The 23,389-nt window shown below is 35.2% G+C and overlaps 1 protein-coding gene across 1 annotated transcript in view; it reads right to left on the bottom strand.

The window, feature by feature from the left end:
- The window catches only part of LOC149794665 (huntingtin-like), a 207,984-nt gene that overhangs the window by 48,836 nt on the left and 135,759 nt on the right, over positions 1-23,389 (bottom strand). The window contains exons 41-46 of the mRNA XM_089964272.1: positions 22,287-22,381; positions 19,183-19,337; positions 18,833-18,901; positions 16,259-16,373; positions 14,981-15,265; positions 11,876-12,031 (exon numbers count right to left, since the gene is read on the bottom strand). Of these exons, the coding sequence (XP_089820398.1) occupies positions 11,876-12,031; positions 14,981-15,265; positions 16,259-16,373; positions 18,833-18,901; positions 19,183-19,337; positions 22,287-22,381 (875 nt within the window). The remainder of the gene's footprint in view (positions 1-11,875; positions 12,032-14,980; positions 15,266-16,258; positions 16,374-18,832; positions 18,902-19,182; positions 19,338-22,286; positions 22,382-23,389) is intronic.

Here is a 23,389-nt window from a genome sequence, read left to right as displayed (position 1 = left end):
TCAGTGCAAAATGATTAGTCTATTCTGTCCCACTGTATATGAAGAGAACTGAGCAATCTGTTTCCTTCCAACTGTGGAGTCATTCACACTTCTTATGTTCCTGTTGTAAGTTTGCAGACATGTTTTATGTTGTACTTAGATATTTTTCACAAGGAAAAAAATTTGGACTGTTCACTGGACACAGAAAAAGCTAATTATTTGGACGATAAAATTATTCTGAAACTGTCATAACTTATTCAAAGGAATTCTGGACAATGCCATCTTGACAAAGTCATGGTACATATTATGTTTTGAAATTTATAAGGATCTTTTTATTCATTTAGGACTTTCATGACCTTCCTCTCACATTTTAATTTTTAACATTGATAATTAAATTGTTTGTTAAGTTTACAAAACTTGTTGGGTTTGCTCTTTTTTCTGTCACTTAGCTTGTGACCATAGAGTCATAACAATCTGTACTGGGTGCGAATACAATACATTCATTTTAGTCCTGGCAAACTGGCTAAAAATGTGGGTCTGGTGAAAAGCATTAATGTGTATGGAAGCAAGCTTTCTACAATGGTTACCAAGTCAATCAGCCATTGCAGGATCAGTGTTTTCTGTTAAATGCAACAACTTTATAGTGGGTATTTATTCATAGTACCAATTGAAGCTTATTTCACATATCAACAAATATAATTTTTTAAAATCTTTTCATGGCTAGAATTCATTACTAGTCTTTCCATAATCTGTGTTATTTGGGTGGCTGAATGTATACAAGTGAATATTGTAACTAGCAGAATTTGTCTGCATGAATTTTGCCTGTTTTCAAAATTGTAACCTATGTAATCTTAAGGAATTATCCTTTTCTCTCTAGGGTATGGATGCATAATTAGCAGGTAATTGCATCCGTTTAAAACAATGAATAAAATTTAAGAAACAATTTTTAAAAAAAAACCATAGTATACATTAACTTAACAAGTTTCTTCAGAAACATATTCCAAGCCAGAAGACCAAATTTATGCTGATACATCTATAAAGCACAAGACAAATTTCATCACTTTTAAACTGCCAAAAATATTTTTTATTTTGATTTTCTAACAAAAAAGAGCTAAGAGTTATGGTAGTATAGTAGAGGAAAAATGACATTTATGGTGGTACAGAGGAAAAATAATAGAATTATGGTGTGTGTGTATTATTTGGATTTTGAACATAGTTTTAAACATTTTCTGATCATATCGCTACGATGTCTGCAGTGTGGCAGTTTATAGTGATAGTAGTACAGAGGGAAAATAATGGAGTTATTGTGGTACAGAGGAAAGCATTGATGAAATTCAGAAACATAATTATGCAATATAAATGGTGATTAGTAATTTTACATTACATGTGACAACACGGTAACCATTTTTCTGCAAATATTCATAGCCTTAAGTGCATACTACGGTATGATTATTTTTGACATCAGAGAATTTCCATAATCACACAAAAACTACTGTTTTAATGATGCTGAAGTTATTATGCAACAGATTAACTTTTACCTTGGCAAAAATATGTGATATACATGTGTGTGATTTAGATTTTTAATGTAGCTTTAACAATTTTTCAGTCATATTGCTACGATGTCTGCAGTGTGACAGTTTATAGTGATGTTTAGCACTGGGGCATCATGCTGCAGACATGTAGCCTGATGTCCCACCCGGTCACATTATCCTGACACTAGGCTGACCAGTCGTAACACTAACCTCTTAATGCTAAGCACCAAGTGAGGCAGCTGTTAGTACCATATTTGTAAGTCTTTGGTATGACTTGGCCAGGGGTTCGAACCCACGACCTCTTGCATCCGAGGCGGATGCTCTAACCACTAGGCCACCGGAGCAGTAGGCAAAAATATGAGTAGAAATGCTAATGTATAGTGGGTTATCACTATCAGTTTCATTGAAAATAAAATCTGTAATAATGTCTAGAAAGGTTAATTTAAATGCAAGGAACAATGTTTGATGGAAAATGATGCAAAAATCATTGCAAGATTGTGTGTGGATCATTTCAGCAACAGAAAAATAATCCTCTACATTGTGCACCAATTTCATCAACTCTGATTATATGTAAAGGTGAGTATATGGTGGAATAAACTCTAATAAATGTGAAGCTTGGTTGTTATTCTCTGCCAATGCAATAGCAAGCAATGTAAATGCTGAAACTAGTGCTTTAAGCTGCTGTCCATATATAAGCAGTGCACATGAATTTGTTAGCCTGAAATAAAGTGTATGCTTTGCTAATTAGTTCAATGTTACAGCTCCTAAAGAAATTATAGTACACTTCCTTTGATGCTATAGCTCCTAAAGGAAGCATTGTAGATATCATTCAATACTACAGCACCTAATGGAAGCATAGTAGACTTCCATCAACACTACAGCACATGAATGAAGAATAGTAAATTTTCTTCAATGCCACAGCTTCTGAAAGAAGCATAGTCGAATCACTTTAATGGTACAGCTTCCAAAGGAAGCAAAAAAGAAGACTTCCTTCAATGCCACAGCTCCTAAAGGTGCATAGAAGACTTCCTTCATTGCTAGAGCACCTAAAGGAAGCACACTACACTTCATTCAATGCTAGAGCACCTAAAGGAAGCACACTACACTTCATTCAATGCTACAGCACCTAAAGGAAGCAAACTATACTTCCTTCAATGCTACAGCACCTAAAGGAAGCACACTATACTTCCTTTAATGCTACAGCACATAAAGAAAGCACACTATACTTCCTTCAATGCTACAGCACCTAAAGGAAGCAAACTATACTATCTTCAATGCTACAGCAAATAACGGAAGCACACTATACATCCTTCAATGATATAACAAATAAAGGAAGCACACTATACTTCCTTCAATGCTACAGCACCTAAAGGAAGCAAACTATACTACTTTCAATGCTACAGCACATAAAGGAAGCACACTATACTACCTTCAATGCTACAGCACCGAAAAGGAAGCAAACTATACTACCTTCAATGCTACAGTACCTAAAGGAAACAAACTATACCACCTTCAATGCTACAGCACCTAAAGGAAGCAAACTATACTACCTTCAATGCTACAGCACATAAAGGAAGCACACTATACTACCTTCAATGCTACAGCACATAAAGGAAGCAAACTATACTACCTTCAATGCTATAGAACCTAAAAGGAAGCAAACTATACTACCTTCAATGCTACAGCACATAAAGGAAGTACACTATACTACCTTCAATACTACAGCACCTAAAAGGAAGCACACTATACTACCTTCAATGCTACAGCACATAAAGGAAGCACACTATACTACCTTCAATGCTACAGCACATAAAGGAAGCACACTATATTTCCTTCAATGCTATAGCTACTAAAGGATGAATAGTAAATTTCCTTCAGTGCTGCAGCTCCTGAAGAAAGCATTGGAGTCTTGTGGATGTCAATCATGGTGTGTCTTACTGTCCATTAGTTCTTGATAAAGAAACTATAAAATGCACTATTATTCCTAAAGAAAATTAAGTGTGTTAAATTCTAAAATTGGCATGGATTTACAGACATTTGTAGAGATCAATTTTAAAAAATATGAAGATAATTACATCACTGCCAGTATTTCCTAGGAAAATCTGAAAACGTTACCCAAAGAGAACTCATCCCAAGACAAGTCAATCCAATTTTGAAACAACCTGGCTCCATGCACTTCTTGATCAAAGACAACTCAGACCAATTGTTAAAGAAAAGTCTGACCAATTGTTTATCATCATCAATGGAGCCTAAAATATTATTGCTTAGTGTATATCCTCAAACCGTGACACTATGAAACAAAGGTCTTTGTCCTCACTAACAGTCAGAATGCATTGCTTTTGTTAGCACTTGACTTTGCTTAATGATGTCTGAATGATGTCACAGTGTAGATGAATAAGAGAACTGCAGCCAAACTGATTAGTATCTGGGTCATTTTGTCTTTTGGTATCATTTGTTTTGAAAAACAATGGTTTAACTTGGCTTTACCAATTAATCTGAGCTGTCCTTTATCAAAAGTATGGAGCCAGGCTGAATCAGGGTTACGTCCAAGTTGTCCCAAACCTGCAAGCTGTCCATTTGAATTCTTTGACGTGCCTATAGGACGTGACACCTAGTTTTGTCACTTTGTTTTCAAACACTGTAGTAACTACATGTCTTAAAGTCCACAAGTATTGAATGGAATGCAGTTTCTTCAAGTCCATAAGTATTCAATGGAACCCATTGTATTAGAGTCCAAAATTATTCTCTGGAAACCAGTGTCTCACCTGCATATGTGTCCTGGTGTATCTACCATATATATGACATAATATAAAAACTTGAACACAAAATATTTAATATTGCTGGTGATGCTGTACTATTGGACAGATGGTACTAATGGTATGGAAAAATGGGAACCAGCCTGGAAATAGGTGAACCTAAACTAGAGTATATATGGGTTTGGCCGACCAGGATTGGTTAATAATGTAAGTTATGTTGTAGGAAAAACAATCTTTTGAGAGCTTATCCTAGTTGCAAGTGATAAAAATAAAGATGTTGTTTTATTGATGGAATTTCAGTCCTTCAACAATCTTGAGTTTAGAACACTCATTACTCAAATTAGCACCTGACTCTTTGGTGCGGAATTGAAAGCGCATGTTTCAAACGCATGCAGATCCAGAAAATGCTGCAGCTAATATCCTTTACTCTACACAGAAGCTGACATCCAGGTTTCATCTATACTGATAAATATAGGTTTGATCAAGAGCACTCACAAATTTTAAGTTATTGAATTTTTAATATCATGGTGTTTGCATAGGTTTACTTATGGGAACTGAATTAGTACCGTGAGTCCTATAGCAGCCATCACCACCAGAAAAGTGTTCCCAAATCTCACTACTCTAAAACAGATAACTTAAAAACACAAAATCATGCCCTACAAATGAAAGTCAATCCACAGTAATTCAACTAATTTAAGGATGAAGAAGAAATTTAATGAGGTATCAGTGTGGTAGTTATTAAAAGGAAGTTGTTGGTAAAGGGAAGGAGAGAATTAAAGTATACCTACAGGAGATTTTCCAAGCTAAAATCAAGAGATACATAAATGAAGTGTATACTGACCAACTTTTGGTGAATCCTACAAGCATTATTTTGACATACTATAAGCAATAGTGATTAACATTCAGCCCTCATATTAGTAGACCAAAATTTTCTGGAAAAGGGTAAAACTTGAGGTAGAGGAGTCCATTCAGTCCTATAAGAGCACCTGCATTAAACTTTTGTATATCAATGATAACATAGTGCACACAGAAATGTGTAATATTTAAAGATATATTACAAGGGCTATAAATAACAATATTGAAACACTAATTATGTCATAATACAGTTGTGCCTGATTAAAATATTAACTATGCTAAGGAACAATGGGATGCAAGTATATATGAAAATTAATGTTTACACACATAAGAGTAAAGACTGTCTGATAAAAACATAAGAACCCCTTTTTGTTGAATTTGCCTTTAATTTAGCTGGTAATAAACCTTAAAACTGAGGTCAGACTGTAGAATTTATGAATCTAGGGATGTATAGACAGAAGGAAATGTACATATATGCCAAAGTGAGTGCTATATTAACTTCCACCAAGGTAGATCTGACAAAATCACCTGTAACATTAATATCACATTTAACAATGTACAATACACACTCAACCACAAACAGCATAATATACACTATTCTGCACCTAAATTCATAAGCAGAGTAGAATCAGATTTGTCAGCACATTATACACTGTTCTGCACATGAATCAGTGTAGAATTAGACTTGCCAAAATAGTATACACTGTTCTACGCATGAATCAGTGTAGAATTAGACCAGCCAAAATAGTATACACTGTTCTATGCATGAATCAGTGTAGAATTAGACCAGCCAAAATAGTATACACTGTTCTACGCATGAATCAGTGTAGAATTAGACCTGCCAAAATCGTATACACTGTTTTGCACATGAATCAGTGTAGAATTAGACTTGCCAAAACATTATACTGTTCTATACGTGAATCAGTGTAGAATTAGACTTGCCAAAACATTATACACTGTTCTACACATGAATCAGTGCAGAATTAGACCTGCCAAAACATTATACACAGTTCTACACATGAATCAGTGTAGAATCAGACCTGCCAAAACATTATACACAGTTCAGCACCTGAATCAGTGTAGAATCAGACCTGCCAAAACATTATACACAGTTGAGCACCTGAATCAGTGAAGAATTAGACATGCCAAAACATTATACACATTTCAGTACCTGAATCAGTGTAGAATCAGACCTGCCTAAACATTATACATAGCTGAGCACCTAATCATTGAAGAATTAGACATGCCAAAACATTATACACATTTCAGCACCTGAATCAGTGTAGAATCAGACCTGCCAAAACATTATACACAGTTGAGCACCTAATCATTGAAGAATTAGACATGCCAAAACATTATACACATTTCAGCACCTGAATCAGTGTAGAATTAGACCTGCCTAAACATTATACACAGTTCAGCAACTGAATCAGTGTAGAATCAGACCTGCCAAAACATTATACACAGTTCAGCACCTGAATCAATGTAGAATCAGACCTGCCTAAACATTATACACAGTTCAGCACATGAATCAGTGTAGAATCAGACCTGCCAAAACATTATACACAACTAAGCACCTGAATCAATGTAGAATTAGACCTGCCTAAACATTATACACAGTTCAGCACATGAATCAGTGCAGAATCAGACCTGCCAAAACATAATACACAGTTCAGCACATGAATCAATATAGAATTAGACCTGCATAAACATTATACACAGTTCAGCACCTGAATCAGTGTAGAATCAGACCTGCCAAAACATTATACACAGTTCAGCACCTGAATCAGTGAAGAATTAGACCTGCCAAAACATAATACACAGTTCAGCACCTCAATCAATGTAGAATTAGACCTGCCTAAACATTATACATAGCTGAGCACCTGAATCAGTGTAGAATTAAACCTGCCAAAAACATTTATACACAGTTCAGCACCTGAATCAGTGTAGAATTAGACCTGCCAAAACACTATACACAGTTCAGCACCTAAATCAGTGTAGAATCAGACCTGCAAAAACATTATACACAGTTCAGCACATGAATCAGTGTAGAATCAGACCTGACAAAACATTATACACAGTTCAGCACATAAATCAATGTAGAATTAGACCAGCCTAAAAATTATACACAGTTGAGCACCTAAATCAGTGTAGAATTATACCTGACAAAACACTATTCACAGTTCAGCACCTAAATCAGTGTAGAATCAGACCTGTAAAAACATACACAGTTCAGCACCTGAAATAGTGTAGAATCAGACCTGCCAAAACATTATACACAGTTCAGCACATGAATCAATGTAGAATCAGACCTGCCAAAACATTATACACAACTAAGCACCTGAATCAATGTACAATTAGACCTGCCTAAACATTATACACAGTTGAGCACCTGAATCAGTGTAGAATTAGACCTGCCAAAACACTATACACAGTTCAGCACCTGAATCAGTGTAGAATCAGACCTGCCAAAACATTATACACAGTTCAGCACATGAATCAATGTACAATTAGACCTGCCTAAACATTATACACAGTTGAGCACCTGAATCAGTGTAGAATTAGACCTGCCAAAACACTATACACAGTTCAGCACCTGAATCAGTGTAGAATCAGACCTGCCAAAACATTATACATAGTTCAGCACCTGAATTTATGAGTAGAAAGAACAGCTTAGAAACACACACATACAAAAAAGGGTCCTGTAGTCATCACAAAAAACAGGCATTTGAATAACTATAGTCTGACTCTACCTCCCCGATTTCAATAACGAAAGCCTTTAATTTAATAAAAAGTGTACAGAACTTAGTAGATTCATTCATTGATTTATAATTTCTAACCTGAATGTGACCAGAGTGGCCCTCACACTAGCATTCTCTGCCTCTTTCACGCTTAACAGACTTTCCATACTAACACAGTGCCAGACAACATTGTGATGCAGCTCATCCATTTTCGTAACTGCCAGATAATCCCATAAATCTTCGTAATGTTGAGAGTTATATCCTTTGGACACATGTACATAGAAATTATGCTTGTTAAATCCACGTGAAAGGCAAATTTGTAACTGTCATTCTTTTCCTTTGCTTGATTGGACATTAAAAATATTGGATGCAGATGACATAGTACCGTATTTTCCGGCCTACAAGTCGATGCGGAGTGTAAGTCGAATTGACCAATTTTGTAAATTTTCCATCCTTCGTCCATATATAAGTCGATTCGGAGTATAAGACAAGACCAGGTCAATAACTTGGCTTTGTACTTTATACTAGTAACTTCCGGTTGCATGAATATTGATGGTATCGTTGTATGATATTCCATATTACCGGCAATCGTGAAATTGCATTACCGATGCTAACATGCTTGTGATTTTACTTCTAAACTGCTATATTTTGTTATCAATTGACACAGCTGAATAAACAGTCCATGCTTGTCTTATTATAACTGAAAGCACATCCATGTTGTAGTTCATTTTATTACCCGTAGTTACGAACGTAACTTATACAAATTTGTCATTTTCTATCGTAAGTTTGAAAGTCACGGACTCCGTTAAATCGATTCGTATATATATATATATATATATATATACATATACTATTTTTTAAGTGTTTGTTCTGTCTGGACTTGGATATAATTAACATTTTATTACTAATCTATTCAATGCTATACCCCATTATTATCTTTATCGGCGAGTTCGAATACAAAGTAATGGGTATGATCTCTTGTCCTTATAACAGATTTTGTATGGAGAATGACTTCAATAAAATGTTGAGAGATTTTCATTTCCCTAAAAAAAGCCTCATTTCCCTACTGGCAGCCTCGCTGATTTGACCTATTCTGTCGATTCTTGCCCTCAATCTGGTTTCAATTATAGCCAAAGTGCTAAGCATGTTTAATTACCGTGTAAATTACACTGCATAGCCATGTGGTTGTTGTGACAATGTACATCGTAATTAAAACAAGAATGAATTGTTGATTTAGAGGTGTTTATTGATAATGGAATATAGTATGCTCGTAATACATGAGGATTATCACAATCGTCAGGTAACTCAAAATACCGTCTTTTTTCTCTTTGCAAAAGCTACAAATAAAAACCGCCCCGAATAAAAGAACAATCTTGTACATGGTAAATTTTTTTCATATCTCACTCTCTCTCTCGTGCGCACACACACAAGCACGCGCGCGCTCACAATATATCTGATTTTAGTTTAGTTTAAACCATATTTGTTTTAATTATGATATCCATTGCAACAAGAGCCACGTGGCTGTGCATGCTATGAAAAGATTGATCAAAATATACCAAACTCATTAAAATGTGCCCGTACTATAGCAATGAAAACAATGCCCATGGCTAAATTCATTATTTACATCTAGAGAAGGAAGTGGGCATCATTTCCTGTTGTACTTAATCCCATTGATATTAAAAACGGGTAGCGTAATTGATGCGGATTAATGATAAAGAACAATGGGGTACCGGCAATATGGTAACTAGTATCGGTAGCTAAAGCCAATATCCAGGTCTAAACAATTGCGGCAACTGGCTTTGATTGTTGTTGGAAACCAAAGACCAATTTATCAACAACCGGTATAATCAAAGAGAGACACCGAATCGTCAGCTGGTTAAGGATGAATATAGGTGAAGTGTTGACATTACAATTTGCTTTAAACTGAATTGCGAACTAAAAATCATGGATCACTGATGATCTATGAGTACTGGTAGTCCATCTATATATCTGATTTTAGTGTAGTTTAAACCTAATTTATTTGAGAAACTTTGTCAAATACAATTAAAAACATATGATTTGGGGGATTCAGTAGAATGCATGATCTACATTATTTTATAAATAATCATAGAACGCTCGAGTTAATATGGATTACATCCCTTTGTAGGATCAATTGGATCAATCAAAAAGCTATGCCGATAATTGCTCACATGTGTCCAACATTATACTGGAAAATTAAATATTAATGGACCAGTTATTTCATATCTTTTTTTTTAGGAACAAACAATATGCTTTGAATTAGTACAGTACACTATAGAGTATAGACCGTAAGTGTGCTATGCGGCCCGGTGAAGTTTTTACCGGTACGGTAAATTGTTTTCTTTTATTTTATGTTTGAGAAATAAGAAAAAACACGCAGAATGCAAAATAAATAATGACAAAACTTACAATATAAACGCAGTCATATTAGTTTATGACAATTTATTGACATAGTAATTTAACATGAATTTGTACTTCTATGTGACCTGTTTTCGATTATGCCGATTATAGAGCAATGTCAATAGCATACCGGATACTGTAATCCATATATAAGTCAATGCAATTTCAATGACACAATCCATATATAAGTCGATTTGGAGTATAAGACGAAGACCGAACTTTCAAGTCAAAAAGTATCGACTTATACGCCGGAAAATATGGTATTTTACTTCTACGTACATACACGTGTAGTCATGCATACACCCCTTCATTGAAAATGGACTTTTCCAGGAACTTGAAATGGATCTCAAGCATGGCCGTCATTTACATTTAAAACTTCCAGTAAGCATGAAACATGCAGTGTATGTGATTTGGAATTTTAACATAGCTTTAGCAATTTTTCAATCATACTACTATGTTGTATGCAGTGTGACAGTTTATAGTGATGCCTAGCACTGGGGCATCATGTCACAGACATGTAGCATGATGTCCCACCCAGTTACATTATCCTGACACCAGGCCAACCAGTCCTAACACTAACCTCTTAATGCTGAGCGCCAAGTGAGGCAGCTGTCAGTACCATTTTTGTAAGTCATTGGTATGACTCAGCCAGGGATCGAACTCATTACCTCCTGTATCTGAGGCAGATGCTCTAACTGCCATGCCACCGGTGCAGTCATGAAACGTGCAGATGATAATGGTGTCAGGGCCTCCCTGGTCACAGTCACGTTAGAAATTAAAAAAAAAAAATGAATGAACAAAGTAAGTTCTGTGCATTTCTGATTTAATTAATACTTTCTGTTATTGAAACTGACATGGTGATACAAAAAAATGAGTAGGTATAGTCAGACTATAAGTTGGATGAACAAGTTGAACTAGATCTGCTGGCAGACCTAGGTATGCACTATTTGGTGCTTGAATTCCTACGCAGAATGAACAGTGTATACCCTGATCTACCAGCACAACCTACAACATTATACATAAGTGAGTCGACTGGACGACATTAACGTGTGCATTGAGGTGGTGATAGAGTTTATTTATCCATGGGACAATGCATAAAACATGTAATGACCCATACACAAACTTTATATGATTATTATATATTATTATTTTTCACAATATCATAGTTCATGCAATATTTGTGTACTTAAAACTAAAAATTATTTATATTATTATGGAGTACTGACTATGCATAAAGAGATTGGATCTGATACTGATCTTTGTAACCTACAATATTTGCCTATCAAATCATACTATTATTAAGAAGACAAAAAAAAACCCAGTTGGTAATATTTTTGTCTCATTTTGCCCATAACTAATAAATATAGTTACATAAAAATGCTAAAGACTACACAAGACTTTCATTGTTAGTAAATTTGTAAGAAAAGAGAGAGATGGATGCAACAATAATGTTGTGTCAGCAAGCTATAGTGTGTGAACACAAAGTGGCATTTCTACATCAACCCCTTCAGCCCTAAAATATACAGAGACAAACACATTCAATGGTATAGTTTTACTTGGTAATGTGCCTATACGTTGAAACAGCTTCACTCACCACACCAACAACAGCTGCTGCCTTACAGATGCCTATATTGAGGTACTGCAGTGTGATCTCATCCTCACCAGGGTGTGCTTTGTATGTCTCAAACAGAGTGTCAAGCATCCACTCAAACTGCTCCCTCTCTGCAAACAGATCCGACAGGCAAACAACCTGGGAAATAAATTGTTTAAGTTGTAAAGAATTTACATCCTCCAAAATATGACCCAAAAAATAAACTGAGAATTTCCATAACTTTTTGTGTTGATTTAGTTGAAAGTATAATGCAGCAAGGATACATCATTCACAGTTAAAGGGCAAATATACATCATTTGCAGTTCAAGGGCAAGGATACATCATTCACATTTAAAGGGCAAAGAAAAATGATTCACATTTAAAGGGCAAGGATACATCATAAGCATACATCAAAAGGCAAGGATACATCATAAGCAGTTAAAAGGCAAGGATACATCATAAGCAGTTAAAGGGCAAGGATACAGCGTAAGCAGTTAAGCAGTTCCTGGCCCCTCTTGGACTGTGCTCTGGGTCCTTAGGCCAGCATGAAATTTGTCTATTTGCCACTCTGTTCCTGACTCTTCCATCTGGCCATGGAATAGGAGGCTGGAAGATACCTCCTCTATTTGGCCATATAATAGGAGATTGGAAGATACCTACTCTATTTGGCCATGGAACAGAAGGCTAGAAGATTTAGACTACAATACGAGTATGGCCATGTGAATGTCCTTTAGCAGACTGAAGAAGGATAGGAATGCATCTCTTTCCACAGCCAAGAGATCACAGAATCAGTTATGACACTGGAGAATTGGTGCTAAACTGCAGAACTGCCCTGTTGAGCACATAAGCTATGTGCAAGACTGACTCCGAAGTATGTCTATCAGTGAGGTTTTTTATGGGATCTAGGCTATGATCAAACTACTGTACAAGCAAGACCAAGTCAAGCATTCAGCCTATCATGATTACACTTCAAACAGTTGTTGCATGCTGAGAACTGATTTCCAATCAATGAACACAAAATATTTTATAACAAAACTCAAAAGTCTTCACATATAATAAAAACAAAACTACTAGCTTAAATGATAAAAAACAAGGGCAGTGCACACAAATAACAACCAACAATGAGCAGCACCAATAATACAGTGTTAGAGCACAATGTAAGAAACAGAATAACAACTTCAAAACAATACACACAAATACTAATCAAAATAAAAAAATATAACAAAAACATTAATACACAATACTATTATACTGACTTCCTAGATGGCAGGGTCAAAATAATGATGATATCCAAAGAATCCAAACTATACAAATTGGCACAATATTAATTACAATGATCACAAGCTTACACTAGTAAACATGTTGCTGATGGCTAGCTACCTATTGCTGTTAAGGGGAGGTAATGGGTAGGAGTTCTCTTCTCTTTGTTTATGGTTTACAGATGGGATTCCAGGGAAAGACTAAATTTTGGGATTGTTGGATTCGAGAGGTAGCTGAGTTTATTTCGTAACATTTGTGACTAGTTTAAGCCTAATGGGTTGAACAACTACTCTGCAAAATAGGAAAAACTAAACAACATAGAAATTGTAGCTGGCTTGATGATGGGGGAACAATGGACAATGGTGAATGTACAACAAAAGGCTTTGCTTCAGTCTCACATAGCCCTCAGACATTGGTGAGTCAGCTTTCTCTTAACTGTGGTCAAAATACAGATTTAGTGAAGATTTATATAAAAGTTTTTCTTATTTTTAGATGACATATTTAATGGCAGCTCCACATGACTGGTACAAAATCTCAAGGTCTTGATATAAGAAGGCTTTCCATAAAATTTATTATAATTCCAAGGAGTAGTATTGAGACGATTTATGTAGGTTTTTCAGTCTTTTTATAACATTTGCAAACACTTTAAAAAGGTCTATATGCAGTCTTTAAATGATGCTGAAAATATAGAATGTTGTCAGATGCAATCTGGTTGAAGCATAACAAACACCAGGGCATACCATACACTCACTTGACCTTATGGTCAGGTGTGCTAGAAGTTTCAACTGATGCAAATTTTATTCAAAAGGCTGGTATATAAGTGATATACATGTTTCATTTAATACATTATACAAATACTTTGCAACAATAACTGGATGCTCCAATGGTAATTTGCAGCCAAGGGAATGTTAAAAGAACTGCTGTGCTGCTTGGTAATGGTTCTGTTTTTGCATACATATACCAAAAGTGTATGAGACTGAAAACTCGTGGTCCTTTCCAGATACATGTAACATCAACACTGGTTTGACTCTAAGACTGTAATAAATTTGGAATATGTGCATTTGGTTATAGAGCCCTGTTTTACGGAATTCTTAACATTTTTTTTATTACTTGCTCGATTATTAGAATTTGGTGGAAAACAAATATTCCTTTGCCAGAAATAATTAGCCAGTTACTAGGAGCAAACATCATGGAGTGAAGTGTTAGTGAGTTTCCATGATGCCATGGTTCACTAGTAGTGGATTCAGGTCAAAACCAAATGAGTGTCCCTGGAATAACAATGTCCCTGCTAAAATCTAGTGGTGTACACTGGTGGTGTGACTGCAGTGGCAGTATTTACAGTAGGAAACCGGTAAATTACACAAAGGAATAAATAAGAAGGGACTCGGCAGAAACCGTTTATGTTGCCTGGTGACAAAGGTGATGCAGTGGTACTGGTGAAATGTGCCTGGAAACCATAGTTTTACTGGCTTAAGGTGATGTAGTTAAAATAGTTCTCTGTGTTAAGGGACAGTTATATAGTTTCTATGGCATGAACTGCTGGTGATATGGAAACCTAATGAAGAGAAACCATGCAGATGTGTGGTTGATAGATATTTGGCAGGTTGTGAGATCTATGGTCTTGCATTGATTAGAGTAAAATTTATGTATAGAACAGACGCATCAGAGATAGAACAAACGCATCAGAGATAGAACAGACGTATCAGGCATTCTAATTTACAACTGAAGTTGTATGGAAGTCTTCGGAAATTTGGGGTAAACTTATGACTTCTAGCGGGAATCATGCCAGGGTTTGACACCATTCGGTCAAACAAAGACCCCTAGCTTGTAACAATACCAACTACTTACCGATTTTATAATTTCATTGAGTAGCATGAGGGGAGGCTTGGGACTGGCTCCTGGGGGAAGCCACTGTCCATACAGGTCCAGAAGAAACTGTAAACAGGAATGGACATCCAGTCCAGCTAGGGAGGAGGTATGGTCCCTGCTGGTTACGCCCTGTGCCGGGGGCACCTGCTGTTGTGGTTTAATGACAGTATCATGGGAAGGGCTCTCCATGGAGTCCGTAGTGTCAGACTCAGACATGACAGGCTCCAAAGCTCCAACTACTGACCAGATGGATTCCACACAGATCTGCAAGGCATTTTACATATTAAGAATCCTGATACTTTTATGTCTCAACTGTTTCCCATCCATGACCCAAAACTTAAGCATTGTGACAAGGGCAAAACAAGACACCATGACCTATTTTTATGGCTCTGAAGTACGTTTGAACAATCTTAAATGAAATGCCTGATCTTGAAAAAGTGGTCAACATGACCTACTGTTGCTAGCAGTAAGTGGTATTTTTCAAGATAAATATAGCCATCAACTTGTCTGTCTGTACATGGAACAGTTTCATTAAAATGGAGCAAAATGTAAAAACTTAAAGTTGACATCTATACCCACAATGGCAACAAGAATACCACCAACATCATAAAAGTGATCCTTTGTCTTAATGGAAACGATGCAAAACTGACATGGCATGTATATTTAACAATTAGTATTAACAGCAAATATCTCCATGGAAACCAGTCAAATAAACACATAGCCACCATTTTTTAAAGGATGAATGGAATAAAAGAGCAATGCCTTAATATTTCAACAAACTCAGATTGATATTTGTTACCATGAAAAGCAATAATGCCATTACATTTACATATAAAAATCTAGAAATGTAAAAGGGAATGTGAATAGTGAAATATATCATCTATCCTAACATATTGTACATGACATCAAAACTTTTTTGCTCTACATATCAACAGATTCCTCAATTTCATTTAACAGTAATGTGCTGAGTCTGCAGAAAATCCACTGACAAAATTGGAGATGTGGTCATTTGCAAACAGATTAAGCAAAAGTTTATCTCTGATCTGGAATATAAAGAATAATGCTAATCCTTGCTTAATAATTCTAACAGTATATCATGGTCACTAATCTTCTTGATCAGTAAAATGTTCTGTTAATGACACATTAACTTTTTTAATTAACAGATAGAAGTAATAAATTGATGAGCTATCCCTGCTGTTTAGGTTGCTATGTCATAGTTCTGACTGTCAGAAAAAAAACCTATACCATTACACATACCTGTCCCAGTGTGTAGTCCTCCATTCCTGGTTCTCTCTCCAGGTTATTATCAAACATGTACTTCAATTTGTCTTGGCCACCTCTACCCCTGTTATTGCTGCCAAACCTGTTGTATCTGCATATACATGTAAGTGTACTTAATTGGTAACTGAATTTGCTACACATTAATAAAACTTGATCTATGTTATCACTACTTTCTTTATGCTGTGCAAAGTCATCGGGTTTACAGTCTTACCAACCAATATACAACAAAATTACTTTTGAAATTTTACAAGATTGTTGCTTAAATTCTACAAAATTTAATGAAATCTATACACTGTGAGAGTACCCAAAGTTTAATTATACAATGTACAGTAGAACTTCGATTATCTGTCAGGGTGCAGGACTGAGATCATGATGGATATGAGAATAGATGGATAATAGAATATGTACGTTAAAAGTATTACACAAAAGACCAGGTCATCAAAAGATCATAATATCTACATATGTACATGTACCTGTTTTTAATATTTTGACGTAAAATGACCTGATGGTTAACAGAGACTGACGGTTAATCGGGGGAAGGAGACAAAATTTACTGCAAATATAAAACAAACTGGTATATCCTATGAAGCATATCATAATAGGAATACACTGCTACTACTGTATGGAGTTAATTAGCATACCTCATGAAGCATTATGACATTGACTGGGGACTTATTGTACACTATTATCAGATGAACCAATGAAATTTTTATTAAATATTTACTGCAGAGAAGTAAATTATGAACAATCATATATAACCTCCGACCTCATTCTGCCCACAGTATTGGAATTTGATAAGCTTTTGGCAAAGGAAAGTTGAGAAATTTGAGTTTAATAGCCAACCAAGTGACTTTTGCAGCACTTCTGGTACTCGACAGTAACTTCCATCACATCACCCGTATTTTTCATCACTAAAAGAACAACTCATGCCTGGCACTGTTTAAGAATCCTTTTGTTATGAGAAGATGGGAGATGATTTGTCTACGCAGGAGATAATTCAATTCTTCAATTTATAATTAGCAAAGAGTTGATATATCATTGTGAAAGGTTACAGAACAGCTTGGTGTCCACAAATTCAAACTGGGTGTTCTTTAATTTTAAATCTCACCATAGTACATGTATCTGCACCATTATATAGCATTTATATGTAGCGCATTCTTCTACGTAAGATTCATCTATGTATGTGTCATTTCCATCCTGTAGTCAATGTCAAGGTCAGTCTGGCATTTTCTCATGAAGATGTGACAATGTGAATATTTAGATTTTTAAGCAAGTTTTATATATATATATATATATACACACATACTTAACAGTTACACTAAAATTACACCACACACATTTAAATTATAAAAAATTTACCTATCTAGGATCCACTGAGTTTCAGGTTCCAAGTTAGCCTTGAGCATTTTCAAAGATTGCTGATTTTAAAAAATCTGCTCTTCAGAGATTGTTTTGATGCCAATTTTATGGGGAGTAGGTGTTAATTATTAATAAAATAACTTGTTTCATAACTTTAATTATGGTCTTGTAGTTTGAAGGTGCCAACAAAGATGAAAACAAACGTTTAAATAAATATAGTGTAATTTCCTTTAAAATATACCAAAATTTATCTTACTGTTTTACTTATTTAGGGATATTATATTTGGGGCATGCTCAAAGTTTCCAAGGGAAGGTTCAAATTTAAAGTCAGTTTGTCCTGGGTAACCTGTCTAAAATACTTGTAAATCCCTGCTGGAGCAAGATACCTTGCCTCAAATAAGTTTTTCAGGTCAGTTTTATGTGATAAAATAACTAAAAATAGTCAATATTATTTATGAAATAGTCGTGTGCCATGTTATATAAATTCATTTTTTAAATAGATTTTTCTGTGGCAACTTGTAATTTTCTAAAAATGTTAAAACTTAACCATCTTTCAGATATGGTAACATAAAAAAGTTGATGGAATTCATAAACCTATGTCATCATCTTCCTGACTATTTGTGGCACATAAGCAGGAAATATTAACCAAGTTTCCTTGGTTTGAGGCAAATGAAAATATACATGTATCTACATGACTCCATCTTACTATTTCCTGTGTGTGTGACAAAAGTCCACTGAATTTTAAAATGAACCACAAGCAATTCCTCTCCACCATTCACAGCTATTAATTTACAGCCAAGTCCACTGAAACAAATAAGGCTAAATGCTGTGTTCAAGGGCATTAATAGCACTGACCATAGCAGGACTCAAACTCATGACCTAAAGAAAAACTCTTAAAGACTTTATGAGTAATCCTAGGTTTACTAAATACGTCATTTGTTTTTGTAATATGCACTTCTTTTGTGTTTGCCTTAACCATTATATACATGTGTATTATCATATATGTTTACATGAGCCTATGTTTTCATGTTGTTTACTGTATGTTGTTTTTCCTGTATTTAAATTTCAGTACTATTACATAGTGACTTCAATAAATAAACAGTAGTAATACTAGCTTCATATTGCGAGTCCTAAGTACCACCCACTGGGTCAAACTACTTCTAAACCAGATACAACATCAGTCACACTTACCTAAGAGAGCTCAGGTGTTGAACTTCTTGCTCCACTATTCCTCTAATGACAGTCAGCTTCTTCCCACATCTAGATAACATAAATAAAAGACTAAGATATTGGAATTAAATGGCCAAAGTTAAGGGGTTTAAGCTTTAAAATGGTCAAATGCCCAACAACAGTCCACAGTTTTTCCAAACCTCTATACCTTTTCATGTTTGTTTTTTTCCTTCTCATTTTCATTCATTCTTAGCTTTAATTTTTCATTTCCATTATTTCTATAGGAGGGTGACACATGAATATTAAACAATGATAAAGACAGGAACACAAAAGTACAACCTTATTTTGAGAACTGCAATAAGAATGATCACCTGGTGTGAAGAAATCCCAATGGCTTATCTCGAGGCTGGACATCATATGTTCCATTCACTGGGTTTCCAGGACAAGGGACAAGAAGAGTCTGGACCAACATAGCTGTGATAGCCCTGACAGTCAGCACCATTCCCTGAGACCTCTCAATCTCCTCCTGGAATATTATGGAATATATCTGTATTCCTCATACTGCTAGATCTTGTCTGCTCTGCTGCTGCAATGCACCCCCATCTTATTTCTTATCTTTATTATGAACCTTGCCCTGAACCTAATCCTGGCCCTAACTATGACCCTTATTTTGACCCTAACCCTGGCTCTAACTATGACCTTAATTTGAACCTAACCTGGCCCTTACTATTACCCTTATTCTGAAACCTAACCCTGGCTCTAACTATGACCTTAATTTGAACCTAACCTGGCCCTTACTATTACCCTTATTCTGAAACCTAACCCTGGCTCTAACTATGACCTTAATTTGAACCTAAACTGGCCCTTACTATTACCCTTATTTTGAAACCTAACCCTGGCTCTAACTAACAACCTTATTTTGAACCTAATCTGGCCCTTACTATGACACTTATTTTGAACCTAATCTGGCCCTTATTATTACCCTTATTTTGAAAGCTAACCCTGGCTCTAACTACGACCCTTATTTTGAACCTAATCTGGAGCTTACTATGATGCTTATTTTAAATCTAATCTGGCCCTTACATGACTCTAATCAGAAAAGTCTATTACAATTTTTTTTTGTTGCTATCATTAGGAAGTAGTTTTCAAGCAGGATGTTTCCAGCAAGCTTCAGGAAAGTATATGGGATGGTTTTTCTCAAATGTAGTTAACTACAAACACTTCATGCTAACTCTCAAACTAATAATGGTAACAATGATGCCAGAAGGAAGGTGATATCAAAATGCTTGATAGTTGTTCATCAGCATTGTTAACACAGATGAAAGAAAAATCATTATATGCTAGAATTCTATGCAATGCTGTGTTTTGTCTGCTCTATTTTGGCATAATCCCACATAGTCATTAGAACAAGAAAAGTAGATCCCTGAGGCAATTAAAGCCCCTAATATATGTAAACTTTCATGACTGTTCATGATCATGATGATTACACAAACAAATGTGTTATGAGAAAATGACAGTGTTTCCCTTTACGCACACTGTTGAAAATTGACACACACATTTTGTTGCCATGCATTTTTTTGATGCAAAGGATTTACATAATGTGATCAGGATTTATTTAATACCCAATGCTTTGGATGAGGGATGGCACAGTGTATACTTTGAGCATAGACACAGACTGGTTCCCTGCCTTGTTTGCTCTCTGCATTTCACACATCTATTCAGATAGCAGAGTGCAGCGCAGGGAGCATATGAAACAGAGAACCAGACTAGCATAGGCAATGTTATGATGGAGTAGCTTCCCCATATATTGCGAGCTCTCATGTGATTTCTATCAAGCTTAGCAAGATGTCATCTAGATGTTTAACCTCAATGCATGTTGCGCTAGAAAGTGATCTCCAGATTACAACGGCATGCACTAAGAATCATTAGCAGAGAAAGTGAAAGAAGCAGAACACAAAAGAGAAACTATGGATTTAACTTTAATGAAAAATGGAGGAAATAATTCCCTTGACTGGAATCCGGCACATCCATTAGGATTACTGGTGCGACTTCTGATCATGTGATTGCAAAGACTGCAAAAGTGAATAATCCTTTCTTGACAGGGTTTAAGAATTTTAAAAAATATGCCCTCGTTCGCCACAAAGATATCTGGAGAACACATTATAACCCAAGAAATTCTTTCACAAAAAAGAAATCAGTAAACCTGCCAAGACAAATGCATTATTTGGATTACAAAGTCATGGGGTCATTGTAGATTTTGTTGGTTTTTAACTTTGCTGCAAATACAAGACAGCTCTTAAAGTTCAAGTGTTACTTATTAGAAAGAAGATGAATCATTAGTCTCCTTGATTTTTGGATAAATGTGTTCTTTGATGAAGTACAATGAAACTGAAGATAGTACATATTTTATGACAGGCAGTAAAATAACTGCTATTTGGTTAAAAAGATTTATTTGGCTTTTTGTATTGACTTATATGTAATGTGTTGGTCTATAATATTGCTTCAAAAAGATTATAAGGAGACTGTTAAAAGTACGACTTTAAACTAAACAAAAAATGAACTAATAAAATTATTCTTTGAATGGACAATGCATTTGTTTGTTAATTATGCATGTTGGTTTATTTGGAGAGAGAGATAGAGAGAATGAAAATTTGTCAGTACATTTTTGACCCCCACAATTTTTATTTCACCCCCAGTTCTGACACAAAGGTTTTCTTTTACCCCCAATTTTACACCCCTGGGTGATATACTGAAATGAGCTAATGCAAAATCTTAACATAATTGCTTAAGTGTGAAAAGTAGGTCACTGTGGCTTACTTTTGTCTGTGGTGAGTACTATTCATCTAAGACAAATACATCCATCATGTTTCATTACTGTACACAGAACTGTCAGAGAAAGTGAACTAAATGCAAAATGAATAAAACCATCATTTGTAATGACTGTATATATTATGCAATGTTGTTGATGCCTACAACAAAGAATCAGAAAAGTTATTTTTATGCCTTCAATAAACTTTGTAGGTGAGATATAAAGTCCTGCAATTCTGTATGATGATGTGTTTCAAAATGCATACAAGTGTAGTAAAACAACATAAGTAATGTACAAAGTATTCTTTCAATTGTAGGGAATGGTAAAGCATGGCTGATTTGAACTGGCATCTTTTACTCAAGTTTGGTACCTATTTTGGCTACTGAATCTGTATCCCTCTGCAGGAGACTTTATTGAAGTTAACCCTTTGGCTACTGAAATTGTATCCCTCTGCAGGAGACATAAAGTTAAACCTTTGGCTACTGAAATTGTATCCTTCTACAAAAGACTTTATTGAAGTTAACCCTTTGGCTACCCAATGTAGTTATTAATAGATAGCTTCTAAAGAATAGGAGGATTTCATTATTTTAGACAGTTCGTACCTTACAACCAGTATTTTTAAATGTTAGCAGCTACTACCATGAAACCTTTGAAAATTGGACTTACCTCTGGGGATGTACCTTCTTCTAACCCTGTTCCAGGATTTAGAACCCCCAGCAGGCTCATCCATGTCTCCTCAAACTCATGTCTGGAAATCCATCCTACAGGAAGACAAAAGACTGAATGCTTGTTCAGTTTAATTACTTTAATATTACATCTGACCATGTGACTATCTGATTTCAGTAAATACTAAAATACCCATACCACAATTGTATTATAGCATGTATAATTATGCATAATAATGTAAGAACAGACATTATGACATCATGCATGGTAAATGAGTAATGGCAATGGCTTCTGAGTATTTTTTAAAGCCATTTAGAGATGCAATTCTGTATCTCTTTTATTATGATCATACTTTTAAATCCTGTACCATTTTATACAGATTAAAATAATTAAAATCTGCTATTAATTTTGGTGATATTTTTGGCCAATTTTAATTACATTTGAAAAGAGAGCTCTTTAAGTATGTTTTTAACATTTTACAAGAAATTCCTCTAGTTTAGAAAGTTAATACACAAATGTACAGGGAAAAAAATTATACCCATCAGGTTGGTTATTTGAAATTCAACAACCAAGACTGAAAAACTAAAACAGCTAAAAACAGTAAACAAGATATATACCTCTCTCTTGAAAACTCATGCACAACAGGATCAAAAATCATAAACTGCACTATAAGCAAGGACAAGAGTTATCCTGGGACCTAAATTTTGTATCAATGGTTTTTGTTGTTGTTAATTCACAGCAAATCAAGATTTTATTTTCAAGAAAGAAAAAAAAACGGGGGACTTTTATTTCATGAAACAACCATCAACATCAAGACTCACTTTTCTTTAATTGTTTAGTTAGAAATATACTGATGTCAGTAATAGTGAATCTTTTTCTCATCGTTGAGGAAATCTCTTAGTGTCAATTCAGGAAGTTTAAGTTAACTACAAACTCTGGAACTCACTTTTCCACAATGAAACATATCTGTGAAATAAAGCTTTTTATTCACCAATGACTCATTTTGCCTGGCTGCCTTGCTATCGTTGCTTACATTTGTGAATTGAGTAGGCTAGTTTACAGTAATTTAATTATAGTACTTACATAATTGTATTAATAAGTGT

The sequence above is a fragment of the Sinohyriopsis cumingii genome, chromosome 7, assembly GCF_028554795.1.
Source record: "Sinohyriopsis cumingii isolate HCF-2022 chromosome 7, ASM2855479v2, whole genome shotgun sequence".
NCBI classification, from domain to species: Eukaryota; Metazoa; Mollusca; class Bivalvia; order Unionida; family Unionidae; genus Sinohyriopsis; species Sinohyriopsis cumingii.
The sequence above is the reverse complement of the archived record's forward strand: the minus strand, read 5'-3'. Positions and strand labels throughout refer to the sequence as shown.